Source organism: Cryptococcus depauperatus, chromosome 1 (assembly GCF_001720195.1).
Source record: "Cryptococcus depauperatus CBS 7841 chromosome 1, complete sequence".
In the NCBI taxonomy this organism is placed as follows: Eukaryota; Fungi; Basidiomycota; class Tremellomycetes; order Tremellales; family Cryptococcaceae; genus Cryptococcus; species Cryptococcus depauperatus.
The window spans coordinates 3,138,163-3,151,204 of record NC_089468.1 but is presented as its reverse complement, the minus strand read 5'-3'; the positions used below and the strand labels follow the sequence as shown (position 1 = coordinate 3,151,204).

The 13,042-nt window shown below is 45.7% G+C and overlaps 3 protein-coding genes across 3 annotated transcripts; 1 reads left to right on the top strand and 2 right to left on the bottom strand.

Moving 5' to 3' along the window:
• Positions 1-5,278: 5,278 nt before the first annotated feature.
• On the top strand, positions 5,279-7,419 carry L203_101238 (uncharacterized protein; the record flags this gene model as incomplete). The annotated part of the gene is made up of 11 exons (XM_066210683.1): positions 5,279-5,366; positions 5,444-5,455; positions 5,508-5,585; positions 5,649-5,739; positions 5,819-6,068; positions 6,148-6,377; positions 6,420-6,731; positions 6,777-6,947; positions 6,991-7,033; positions 7,087-7,165; positions 7,214-7,419. The coding sequence occupies 11 exons, from the start codon at positions 5,279-5,281 to the stop codon at positions 7,417-7,419; spliced, it is 1,560 nt and encodes a 519-aa protein (XP_066066780.1).
• A 498-nt stretch (positions 7,420-7,917) lies between these two features.
• On the bottom strand, positions 7,918-8,737 carry L203_101237 (uncharacterized protein; the record flags this gene model as incomplete). Its single annotated transcript, XM_066210682.1, has 2 exons — positions 7,918-8,524; positions 8,577-8,737. The coding sequence occupies 2 exons, from the start codon at positions 8,735-8,737 to the stop codon at positions 7,918-7,920; spliced, it is 768 nt and encodes a 255-aa protein (XP_066066779.1).
• A 1,078-nt stretch (positions 8,738-9,815) lies between these two features.
• L203_101236 (uncharacterized protein) lies at positions 9,816-10,598 on the bottom strand (the record flags this gene model as incomplete). Its single annotated transcript, XM_066210681.1, has 6 exons — positions 9,816-9,833; positions 9,890-9,937; positions 10,020-10,074; positions 10,141-10,258; positions 10,306-10,334; positions 10,582-10,598. 6 exons carry the CDS (start codon positions 10,596-10,598, stop codon positions 9,816-9,818), a joined length of 285 nt encoding a protein of 94 aa, XP_066066778.1.
• Between the last annotated feature and the right edge of the window lie 2,444 nt (positions 10,599-13,042).

The window sequence follows — 13,042 nt, the reverse complement described above, 5'->3', positions numbered from 1 at the left end:
CCCTAACCCCTAACCCCTAACCCCTAACCCCTAACCCCTAACCCCTAACCCCTAACCCCTAACCCCCTAACCCCTAACCCCCTAACCCCTAACCCCTAACCCCTAACCCCTAACCCCTAACCCCTAACCCCCTAACCCCTAAGTTGTCCCATTTGATAGACTCCTCGATCAGCTCATTGACAGAGGAAAAGTCACTCGAGCTCAGGATCTTATCCTGGATGTCCTCTCGGAGGCCCATGAAGTAAGTGAAGCGCTGGCCCTCGTCCTCCATACTCGTGTAAGCCGTCAATCTGCGGAACTCTGTGGCATAGGTGCTGGCTGGGCCTGTTTGTCGTAGTTTTAGTAGCTTGATACGTGCCTCCTCGCTACCCTCCTTCTCACCGAACACTTTCATGAGTTCCTCCTTGAACAATGACCATCTGCGAGTCCAGAGAGGTTGATCTTCCTCAGGATCGGACATATGACGCATTACCCATTGCTGGGCGTCGCCTTCGAGCAGACTAGTGGCGAAACGGACTTTCGCTCGTTCGGTTGAGTAAATGCTTGGCTGGCTTTTGAAAACCATGTCGCACTTAAATAGGAAACCCGCTGCGGCTTCCTTCTTGCCATAGAATGGCGCAGGGTTAACCACGTTTGGCTCCTTGGCTTCCTTGGTTTCCTTGGACTGGGAGAGAAGCTTGTTCGCGAGGGCGGCAGAGTTGGATTGGGACTCTGCTACCGCAGTTTGGAGTTGCTGAATTTGTTGCAACAAGAAATCAAAAACATTGGCAGGGACTGGAGTGGTCTCCATGTTTTGGTCTTGGTTAGACATCGGGCTGGGTGGAGAAGAAATGGAAAGGTTATCGATAGCGACAGCGAGGACACCAAGTAGTGATGTATACTGTCAGAGTCTGGCTGTTTGGATAGCCAGAAGGAGATAGAGCTATGTGTCTCTGACTGTTTCTACCGATAGATAGATAGAGATGGATGGATAAGAGGATTGATTTGGAGAATGAGATGTATAAAGAGACGTTTGATACATCACTAAAGAAGAGGTAGATACAATACTAGCTACTTATATGTTCTATGTAAGCTGTGCTCAATGAACTAAGTAGTATAAGAATGTAAGAAGGGGTTGTGTGTACAGGATAGAAGGATTGCCGTTCAGTTACAGATATACACAAAGGTTCCGTTAGATATTAATCGTTATTAATAGAAGATACTTAACTTAACTTGGCTGTTCATCACAACATCTGCCTTCCAATAACAATTCATCTCGATCAAAACTCTTATGACACATATGCTATGATTGACTCTGGAGCTACCAACAACTTCATCAACACAGCGTTCTTAACAGAGACAGTCATCCCAAAAATCAAAAAAGAAAGTCCTGTCGAACTCCAAGTAATCGATGGACGTCCTATTAAGTCGGGCGCTATCACGCACCACACTTATCCTATCCAATTCTCCACTCAAGGTCACTACGAAACGATCTCGTTCGACATAACTTCATTGGGAACCTACCCAGTTATCCTAGGCCTCCCGTGGCTGATACAGCATAACCCTCGAATCAACTGGGCTAAAAGGTCGATGAAATTCGTATCCAGACAATGTAAAAAACACTGCCTTGCTCCTACACCATCTCCAATTATCAACCCAGCCCAAACAAATAACTCACAGCCTCAAGAAGTATCTAAAAAAGAGAGCGAAGAGATACCAAACCTCCTATTCGGTTCTTCTGATACTCCTATCCTAAACTCCTCTGGTCTAGTCGACCCTCTGCCGGCTGAAGATGCCGACGAAAAGGTTCCACCGCTCGCAGAATTGCAAAAGTTTGTACCTCCCGAGTTCCATCCCTTCCTTGAGGTTTTCAACAAGTCCAACTCGGACATACTTCCTGAACATGGCCCGTATGACCACGCTATCGAAATTGAAGGGGATGAAAAGCCTAGGTTTGGACCTATCTATAGTCTGTCAGAGGTAGAGCTGAAGGCGTTGGACGAATACCTCAAAGACAACTTACGAAAAGGGTTTATTCGGCCCAGCACCAGCCCCGCAGGATCACCCATTCTGTTCGTGAAAAAGGCGGATGGATCGTTGCGACTCTGCGTGGATTATCGTCAACTAAACAGAATCACAATAAAGAATAGATACCCGCTACCCCTAATCCAAGAATCCCTCGACCGATTGAAAGAAGCCTCCTGGTTCACGAAGATAGACCTTCGTGCTGCCTACAACCTCATTAGAATCAAGGCAGGAGATGAGTGGAAAACAGCGTTTAGAACTCGCTATGGGCTTTATGAGTATCAAGTCATGCCTTTTGGTCTTACAAACGCGCCAGCCTCATTTCAAAACCTAATCAATGATGTACTGCGTGACTTCCTAGACATTTCGGTTATAGTCTACCTGGACGATATTCTCATATTCAGCAAGACAAGAGAGGAACACATAGAGCATGTCAAACAAGTATTAGAAAGATTAATGGAAAATAAGTTATGGGCGAACGCAGAGAAATGCTCGTTTTTCCGGAGTGACGTGGAATTTTTAGGATATATCGTCTCGAAGGATGGCGTCAAAATGGACCCAAAGAAGGTGGAGGCAGTCCACGACTGGCCTGCACCAAAAAGTATTCATGATATTCAAGTTTTCCTTGGGTTTGCTAATTTTTACAGACGTTTTATTCATGCCTATGCCAAAACTGCATCACCTCTTACCAGGCTACTACGCAAAGACACAAAATTTGAATGGACTGACAGTGCTTCTCAGGCTTTCAATTCCCTTAAGAATTCGTTCACTTCTGCGCCTATCCTCTCACATTTTTTTCCCAACAGTCCTATTATCCTGGAGACGGACGCCTCGGACTATGCGATAGCAGGCGTCCTCTCCCATCCAGATGAGAAGAACCGGCTGCGTCCGGTGGCATATTACTCGCGGAAGCTCAAACCAGCGGAGTTGAACTACGAGATATATGATAAGGAGATGCTGGCTATCGTAGAAGCATTTAAGCATTGGAGGGCATACCTGGAAGGCTCCAAGGAAATTACGGTCTACACGGACCACAAGAATCTGGAGTACTTCACCACTTCCAAAGTTTTGAATCGCCGACAAGCACGATGGGCAGAACTCTTGGCCAACTTCGACTTCACCATCATCTATCGTTCCGGCGCCTCAATGGGCAAACCAGATGCCTTGTCGAGACGCCAAGACCTTCAAGGGGGGAGTAGGGCTTCCGACGCACCTCCCAGGACACTTCTTAAGCCAGGACAGCTCATATCTGCAACCACAAGATCCTCTTCCGTTCCACAATCCTCTTCCGTTCCACAATCCTCTTCCGTTCCACAATCCTCTTCCGTTCCACAATCCTCTTCCATTCCACAACCCTCTTCCGTTCCTATCATCGACAACTCATTATCAACCGATATAATCAAACGCATCGAGACTTCACAACAACAAGATGCCTCACTTCGAGAACTATTACCATTCCTAAAGGACACAAATAAAACTCGTCCTCAACACATTCTTTCCAAAATTACATCCTTTTCCCTAAAAAACAATATCATCTTCTACAAAAACCTCTTATACATCCCCGAAAACCATCAACTTAAACTCGACTTATGCCACCAAGCTCACAATGTGGCCCCTTCCGGCCATTTTGGCCAAATCAAAACCTACAATCTTCTCTCCCGACAATTCTTCTTTCCAAGCATGCGGGCTTTTGTCAACAGATACGTCTCGGGTTGCCATACCTGTGTTCGTAATAAAGCCCCTCGCCATCGGCCGTATGGTCCGCTCAAATCCCTTCCTATTCCTCCCCGCCCGTGGCATTCCATCTCGATGGATGCTATAGTCAAACTTCCTCCTACTCCTGATAACTTCGATTCTATCATGGTTTTTGTCGACCGTTTCTCAAAGCAAGCTCACTTCGTGCCGTTCAGAGAAGAGGGTTTCGACGCTACAGCGTTAGCAAAAGTATTTCGACAAAATATCATGAGGCTCCACGGAATTCCCACCGACATCGTGTCGGACCGTGGTACCACATTCACCTCCAAGTTCTGGCGTGCTTTCGTTACTGGACTCGGCACAAAACCAAACTTCTCTACCGCCTTTCATCCACAAACCGACGGTCAGACTGAACGAGTAAACCAGGTGCTGGAGCAATACCTTAGGACGTTCTGCAGCTACAATCAGGATGACTGGTCCTCTCTCTTGGATCTTGCCGAATTTGCGTACAATAACGCCTCACATTCCTCTACCCGTTTCTCGCCTTTTCAGGCCGTTTATGGTTATCACCCATTGGGGCCATTATCTGTAGTTTCGCCTAGCCTTGTTGAGCCTAGTTCTTCTGTTGCTGAAAATAATATAGTTCGTGCTCACGATGATGTTTCTCCTAGTGCTTCATTCCCAAATCCGTCCAGCGATGCTCCTCTGCCCTCGGTCGATGTCCCTGCAGCCCAAGAATATCTTGACAAGCTTCGCTCCACTCACATACAGTTGGTTTCCAACTTGGAGAAAGCTCAGGCCAACCAAGCGCGTTTCTACAACCGGTATCACAAGACCATCACGGACAAGGCAGGCCAGCCTATCTTCAAGGTTGGGGACAAGGTATTCCTCAATGCCAAAAACATCACCTCGTCACGTCCCTCAGCAAAGCTTGACCACCGTCTTCTGGGTCCCTTCACCATCATTGGCCCTAGTCCATCTCCTCTGGCTTTCAAGCTGGATCTACCGCCGTCCATGGGAATCCATCCTATCTTCCATGTCAGCTTGCTTGAGCCTGTCCGTCCCGGCCACCACTCACAAATCCAAGATCCTCCTCCATTCATTGAGGACCAAGGAGAACAAGTGTGGCTTGTCGACCGTATCCTCGACTCTCGTGTCAACCCTAGAAGGAACGGTTTTGAATACCTGGTTAGTTGGATCGACTTCTCTGCTGAGCACAACTCTTGGGAGCCATGGGAAGCAGTCTACCAGACAGGTGCCTACAAGAAATTCCACCAACAAAACAAAAGACAATCCTAGGCATCGCTTCCCATCCCAGAAACCCACCAAAAGAAAGAGGCATGCTCAGCGCTAAAGAGAGTCAGCGTGAGGCCAAAAGAACTTAAGGCTCAGAGGACTTCGCCGTTGAAGGGGGAGCTCCTGTGATGAATGCGGAGTTGGAGACTTGGGATTGGCGTCACGTGACTTGGTTTATGCTCTTTATCGCTATTCTCTTGTTATTATATTCATCTCTATTGTTGTATCTCTATTGTTATTATTCTCTTATGACGAGAACTTCTCTTGTATATATATATCAAGCATGCTTACAAGCTTGCCCTTCTTCTTTAGTGATGTATCATATGTCTTCCTCTACAATATAACTATTCCAATCTTATCAACAGTGTACGGTCAGAGACACTTATTCCTTCTTCTCCTTATCGATTGCCTTCCACGACACTCGATTCTTGACAACAGTGTGTACAAGTGAAGGATTGTCGTTCGTTGACGTTTACACAAGAATGTCCCATGAGCTAATTAATAGTAAAAAGGAATTCTTAACCTTGTCGTTCATCACACCCTGCTGTGTTTTGAAAACTGCCTTATGACAGCGACTCGAATTATCAGCAGTACGTGTCGTTTGTTGGGCCATGGTTAACGTGCGATAGCGCCTGGCAGCCCCGTTATGGTAGCGCCCATCTCGCCAGACAGGGTAGAGGCCCCCGTCACGGCCAAGGGCTACCTTCTCTGTGTGTTTGCGTCGTTTGGCGGTATCTTTTTGGGGTAGGTTGCGTGCTCGTCGGTGGGCTCGTCGGTGGGCTCGTCGGTGGGCTCGTCGGTGGGCTGGGCTGACGGCGGGCAGCTACGAAGCGGGTTACATGAATGGTGTGCTCGGAATGAACTATTTCATCAACATGATGACAGGCCTGCCCATTCCTCCGCACAATGCAGACAAGGCGACCAAGGACGTGTTCACGTTGCCTTCTTGGGAAAAGTCCTTGATCACGTCGATTCTTTCTGCCAGTACTATCTTTGGGGCCATCATCGCCGGCGACTTGGCGGACTACTTTGGACGACGAATCACAATCATCAGCGGCTGTGCTGTCTTTATCGTCGGCTGTATCCTGCAGACTGCCTCGTCGGGTCTTGGCTTGGTGAGTGGAGAGTATGCGGTGTTTGCTGACGAAGTAGTTGGTCGCCGGTCGACTCATCTCTGGTTTCGGTGTCGGCTTCATATCTGCTACAATCACCCTGTACATGTCTGAGATTGCTCCGCGAAAAGTGCGAGGCGCCATCGTCTCTGGCTACCAGTTTTGCATCACGATCGGTCTCCTCCTTGTTTCTTGTGTCTGCTATGCCACTCAGAACCGGACCGACAGCGGCTCTTACCGGATCCCTATCGCTGTTCAATTTGCTTGGGCGTAAGTTGTTTATAGTCTCTTGACGCTCGCTCACACACCCAGTCTTATCCTCGGTGGCGGCCTTTTCTGTCTTCCCGAGTCTCCTCGTTGGTATGTCAAGCGCGGAAAGATCAAGCAAGCGAGGGCAGCGCTCTCTCGTGTCAGAGGCCAACCTGTCGACTCTGGCTACATCAAGGATGAAATTGACGAAATCGTTGCGAACCATGAATACGAGACTGAGCTCATTCCTTCAGAAACCTACTTTTCTTCCTGGGCCGCTTGTTTCTCTGGCGGTTTCCGAAAACCCCAGTCCAACCTCCGCCGTACAGTGTTGGGTATTACCTTGCAAATGATGCAACAGTGGACAGGTATCAAGTAAGTTCTTCTGACTAGTCGCTCTTTCCCTACTAACATTTTTAGCTTCATCTTTTACTTTAGTACCACATTCTTCCACGACCTCGGAACAATCCCCAATCCCTTCCTCATCTCTCTCATCATCACTCTTGTCAACGTTTGCTCGACACCGATCTCTTTTTGGACCATTGAGTATTTCGGTCGTCGACCTCTCATGATCTACGGTGCTATTGGTATGTTTATCTGCGAGTTTATCGTCGGTATCATTGGGGTCGCCAAGCCGCACGACTCTAAAGTCGCCAACGCGCAAATCTCTTTTATCTGTATCTACATCTTCTTCTTTGCCTCCACCTGGGGCCCTGGCTGACAACCGTAGAACCTCGGCTCTCGTGTCTTTTTCATCTGGGGTTCTAACTGTGTTCTCTGCTCCTCCTACGCTTACTTCTTCGTCTGGGGTGAGTCAATTAGAGGCTGATAAAGGGCAATGCTCACGTCTATCACAGAGACCAAGTCGTTGACTCTCGAGCAAGTTGACCGTATGATGGAAGAATGCGCTTCACCCAGGAGATCTAGCGGCTGGAAGCCTCACTCTACCTTTGCTGCTGAGATGCACCATCAACACGAAAAGATGAGTGTTACGGAAAAGGAAAAGGTCAGCGAGGAGGAAGGAGCACCTGCTACGAATGCTCCTGATCAGATGCAAGTCTAGCAGAGCGGTGCGATGCTTGCTCTTTGTGTGTATTAGTTTTTTATGGGATTATAATCGAAGGAGACTTAATTTACGGTATATTTGCATGTATGCTTGAAAATGGTAATATGATGATGAACATGGAAGCAGATTGTTTTGTAAAAACTGTGAAATATGAAGGTTTTTTTTGTCGTGATGACATCATTTTGATTCATTCCTGTGAATTATTATGCTCTCGAATAACTAGGGAAGAAGTATAATTCATAAATGATTACTGTTTCGTTGACTGATATGTATCCCTCAACCTCTGTGTCCTGGTTACTAACTCCTAATCCCGATAGTAGCGGCACTGTCTTCAACATATATGATATGGAGAGGTAGAATTATAGTCGTGATATTAGTTCCAGATCACGGGAAAAGTTTACTTTGTAGATTTTTACTTTTTTACTCTTATTTCTTTACATACATGTACATATATATATACAACCTATTTTTAACAGCCATGCTATCTCGTACAAGCTACACGTCCGTCGCCGCCATCTTCGATCTCACAGCCTGCAGCACCTCCTCTGCTGATTTGTATTCGAGGTCCCAGCATCCCTTGATCACATCCCCACCGTCCAGGCCGGACACATCAGGGAATTTCCTCTGCTTAAGCAGCTCGACCGCTCGGTCGTAATAAGCAAAATAATCTTCTGTAGAGGTCCATTTCGGCGGACGGTCCAGGAAGGGCCAATATCCTGTCAGAATGGCGTAAAAAATGGACCCGAGACTGAAGATATCAGTTGCTGGCGTCGACTCGATCCCCATCTGGGGGTCAGAAAACGGTATGTCGGGCAAGTGCCCACCATCCAAGTCGAGTTCGGCACAAAACGACCCACCAAGATCGCAGAGCCAGATACTGGCAAATGGTTGAGGGGCTTGGTACACCAAAAAGTTGTCTGGTCGCAGATCCGAGTGTATCACGCCCTTGCTGTGCAAATGCACAATGGCTTCAGTCACTTGCTCCCATAGACTCCAGCAATGGAGAGTGGACAGTGTTGCGTGTTTCGTGTCAATGTAGGTCTGTAGATCACCATGAGGGGCCTGAGCAAGCAGGATGCCAGAGGGATGAGGTCCAAGATAGCTGTTGAGACAGTTAGCTCCTGACCATAAAAAGTTTAGAAGGCTGTACAAACGGAATGATTCTGGGATGTTTGCCCAGTCTTTCCAGAAGTTGCTGCTCAATACGGAGAGCTGTTTGGTTTTTTGGCAAGTCTAGGAGAGGCGTCTTGACAACCGTCCCCGGAGTAATGAGAAAGAATGCCGAGGTGGAACCGCGGTAGGGCAAGCGTTCCATTCTATGACGTGCAGATGCTGGTTTTGAGTCTGGAGATGTCAGTGGGAGCTGAGTGAGAGCAAACAGTGATGAATATGGATTTTGAACTGTTGGACTATTTATCACGTGACTTTTTATTATTATCCATTTTTAGTGTAGGCACAGGGATGCCTCACTAAGTTGTGGATGCTAAATACTATGTGAAAATAGGATATATATATTGTTAAAGTTGTTGATACCGCAAAACTAGCACTGGTCATGCATCGAAATGAAGTATCTAAAGAAATCATATCTAATCATTCAACCTTTATCTATCATCCTCAAAGCCCATAATCCCGCGGGGTTTCTAAGAGTGGCAAGTGAAGTGCTTGCACTTACATTTAGTTAACGTAATTTATCTATGTTATTGTTTTCCACTTTAATTATTGTACTCAGTCTTATTGTTAACTAATTACTCTCATAATGAGCTTTGCTTGTAATAGATTCATACAAGTATTCTTTTGAACTTTGCTCTTTTCTTTAGCGATGTACCATATGTCAATACATAAATTAAACCTTGCATCAGCCAAGTCGTCCATCTATCTACCGATAGTGTGAAGCCAAAAACATTCATGTCTCCCTATTCTATTTTTCGCCTTACCACTCACCTTCTCATGATCCCCAATCTTTGCAAAAAAAAGACGAGGACTTTGGGAGTTTTATACATTCGCTTCGTTTGTTCTTGCTTGCTCGGCAGACTGGTTATGGAACATCATCACATTAGCACATGCACAGTATGCTCGTCAAAGACACAGTGTGGGCTATACCTCATGCGGTGTGGCATTATATTTTCTGATTACACTCATGGGATGGAAGACACATGGCAGCAGTCACAAAAAATGCAACATTGGGATGGTATCTCATCTGTCGAGAACAATGTGCTAAGTGTCGAGGAGATGTATTGAAGACAATGTGTTGATGAAACATTATTATACATACTCCGTATCACGCATGTTTTACATTCCCAAAGCTGTACTTAGTTTACATGTATATATAGACATATCCTTGCCTCTGGTTCTCTTTACCATTTTGCACAAGTTAATGGGTCACCAGTCCCGGCTTAGTCCATTGACAATATCTATGTCCGCGGTTATTAGCTAGGTACTGCTACCATGGTGAAGGTAGCCAACTGACTGTGTCAATAATGATTGGGGCAGTTGCCCTTGCCGCAAGCTGTCCTGGCTTTTTTGGAGGCCATGTAGTACTCAGTGGGCACATGGCCGGGTTTGCCATTGTCGCCACAAGTCAAGGTCTGCATTCTTACCTCCTCGCGATAACCACATGTATAGATGATTATACTGATGCCTATATCACACATTCTAGAGAGAGGAGTCAGTTGAGACTTTGCGGTTCTCTAACTGCCAGTAAAGCGTAATGAAACTTACATGAGTAGTGTTGCTGTTGCGTTCTGTAAGGATAGCTTAATGGATCTTTTGTGGTGTCGAGAAAAGAATGTAGAATGAAAGTTATCCTTGGACAAGAAGCTTGCTTTTATATTCCAGTCTGTGAGCTATTCAGCCTGCTGATGACCAATTCGAAGCCTGACTGACCTCGCCTCGAGGCTACAGTGTAATCCTCCCTCGCTTACATACATGGACGGCAAGATCTCGGTACTATAGACTGGATAACCATTGTGCCCTTCTCTACAGATGTTGCCTTGTTAAAAGATTATGCCGGGAGACAATGACGAAGCAATGCCTCGTGGTCAGATGATATTGCTTCTGCCAGATCTTGCTTCTGCCAGCTTCGATTGTTGTTTCAATTCATCTTGTTCAAAAACGAGCCCATAGCTTTTGGTCCGTGTCCTGCCTCGTTTGCTTGCCTACTTTCGCAGCCACGCCATTGCTTCTTGTTTGAAGTTCCGAGGAAGTGATGCTCATGAAATTGCCAATCACCATTACCTGGAGGATCTTGAATGACTGGTAGGGCTGTCGTTAGGGCGGAGCACCAAGATGTAAGCTGTCTGCAGCCATTCATGAATAATAGCCAACATAGATCACAGCTGTAGAATAAACTTGAGATGAGTGGATGCGTAAAGGTACACCAATTTAATCAATCCTTCCTTTTAAATTCCAAAATCTGATGAACACATATTTCTAATGCACCATTTGAAAAATCAACAATATTTTTCTAATCAATGTCACAAAAAGTCCCTACAAGCCACATCAATGGTTGAATAATACAATACTTTATCTCTTTTTGTTCTTTCCAATTACTCTAAATTTGGTGATTCGTTGGCTACAAATATAATCCTATCTTTTCACGCTTTCCATTACTGCTTTGGCTATATCAAACACTCAGTTTTACTCTATATCCATAGCACATCCATACTTAATTACATAGTATCATGGAGAAGGCTATAGAGGTCAATCCCCGCATTACCAACTTTAACGACATTAATATAAATGGACCTTAAAAGATATTCCAGAGAAGCAAGCAATCCTGAATAGCACCATGCTTTGGAATACTCCAAGACTTTTAGAGAAGCAAAGTGTCAGGCGTTCGGTTGTTCTTGGGCTTGGTCTGGGAGTGCTTGGGACTTGTGGAGTATGTAGGAGTATCTATCTGGAATAGACAAAGACAGTTATCAAGATGCATTCCCAAGGAACTATGGAACCACAATCCCTTCCTTATATCTTGTTTGCTCTACGTCCAAAAGCCAGGTTCTAGTTCAACCAACTATACCATTCCTCTGCATACACACTATCCTGTCTTCTTATATCCGCACCTTGTACATCATCCTGACAAAATGTCCAGTATCCCGAGGAGTAAGAACTGATGATTTGCTCTGTCTTTTGGGTAGATTAGTACCCGACGAGGTAGGTATGCATTGTGTCGCGGACAGTATACATCCTATAGATTGCCCTTTAGGCGGCCGCTACCACTCTTCCCCTGCCAAGCTGGAGGGTTAGTGGTGAGAGCGCTGGCATGACGAGTCGCTCGCAGCATGTAATACTCTGGGTATTACAGGGGATATAGCCAACAAATAATGATGCAATTGCTTGCATCATTGTGACCTTTTTGGTTCAATGCATGTTATATAATTGTTGGTATTTAATTCATGGCTGTTATGACCCTGCACACACAAGGTCATAACACGTGTATACAGGCAGGATATTAGATATATATCATATATATAGAGTAGGTAGTTGTTGAGGATTCTCCTTGAGAATTCAAACATCATATGTTACACATATAGGCTGTTATCACTATCACTTCCAATCATCAGTATCGTCCAGTCCCATTCGGATACGTTGCCGTTATATTGTCAACATGGCCACCAGCGCCATTATTATCATCGTCCACCTGTGTCGTTATCTCAGCCGCCAGCACTGATCGTAACAATGGCAACTCTATAGGTCCATTTAGTGACGGATGGGGGTTAAAATGGTCATAGTAATCCACATTAATCGTCACAGAACTCTCATTCCAGATAGCAGGAGAGACAGTGGCAGTGATTAGGGATGGATTAGGATCCACGGAAAGACGATTCTCAGCCATGCGCTCTAAGTGGCCTTGGACATAACTTCCAATTGTTTGTACTGATGTGATTGAACCTAAGGCCTCCCAAAAGTTTTGCGCCAGGGTAGAATCATCATCATCTAGTAGATCTCTAGCCCCCCTGATTATATCAACTGTCAGCCTGGCAATGTCTCGGTCATTGTTGTCTGAGCCGTTGACTGTCGACTGATTCCCATTTGAGGGGGTAGGTTCATTATCTCTACTCATAGCTTGGGATTGTGGGTATGGGTGGGTCTGAGGTGGTAAAGATGGTGGACGACGGTCTCAACTTTTTAGACGGTTATATCTACTCTTCGAGGGGCCGCGGAGAAAGAGTATGTTTTTGGAATGCTGAAAGGTTGCAACGACTCCGCATCGACTATAAAGGGTGGTAAGTGGCTGAACTTCGTTGGCAGCTTTTACGATGTGCTCCGCTACTGCTTTGGAAGAGGAATGTTGGCAGAGGAATGCCTTCGAGGCAAAGGCAGGTATTTCCATTCTGTCGCGGTTCAGTTAATATTTTATGGACCAGTGCAATACAAAAGAAGCAACGACGGATGGTAAAAACACAAAAGAAAGAATTTGGGTCGGAGAATCGAGCTCTTATCTCTCGCAAATCCCCTCACTACCCATGATAACCGAGCACACCAATGTCAGTATGGCGGGCAGAGTGTTGGAACGAGTGGCCCAATTGTTCACAAGGTAAGGTGGTTAAGTATAACAATACATTTTTTGTTCTAGTAATTTCGTTATACTTGCCGTAGTTTAGATCGAACTCTTGATAGC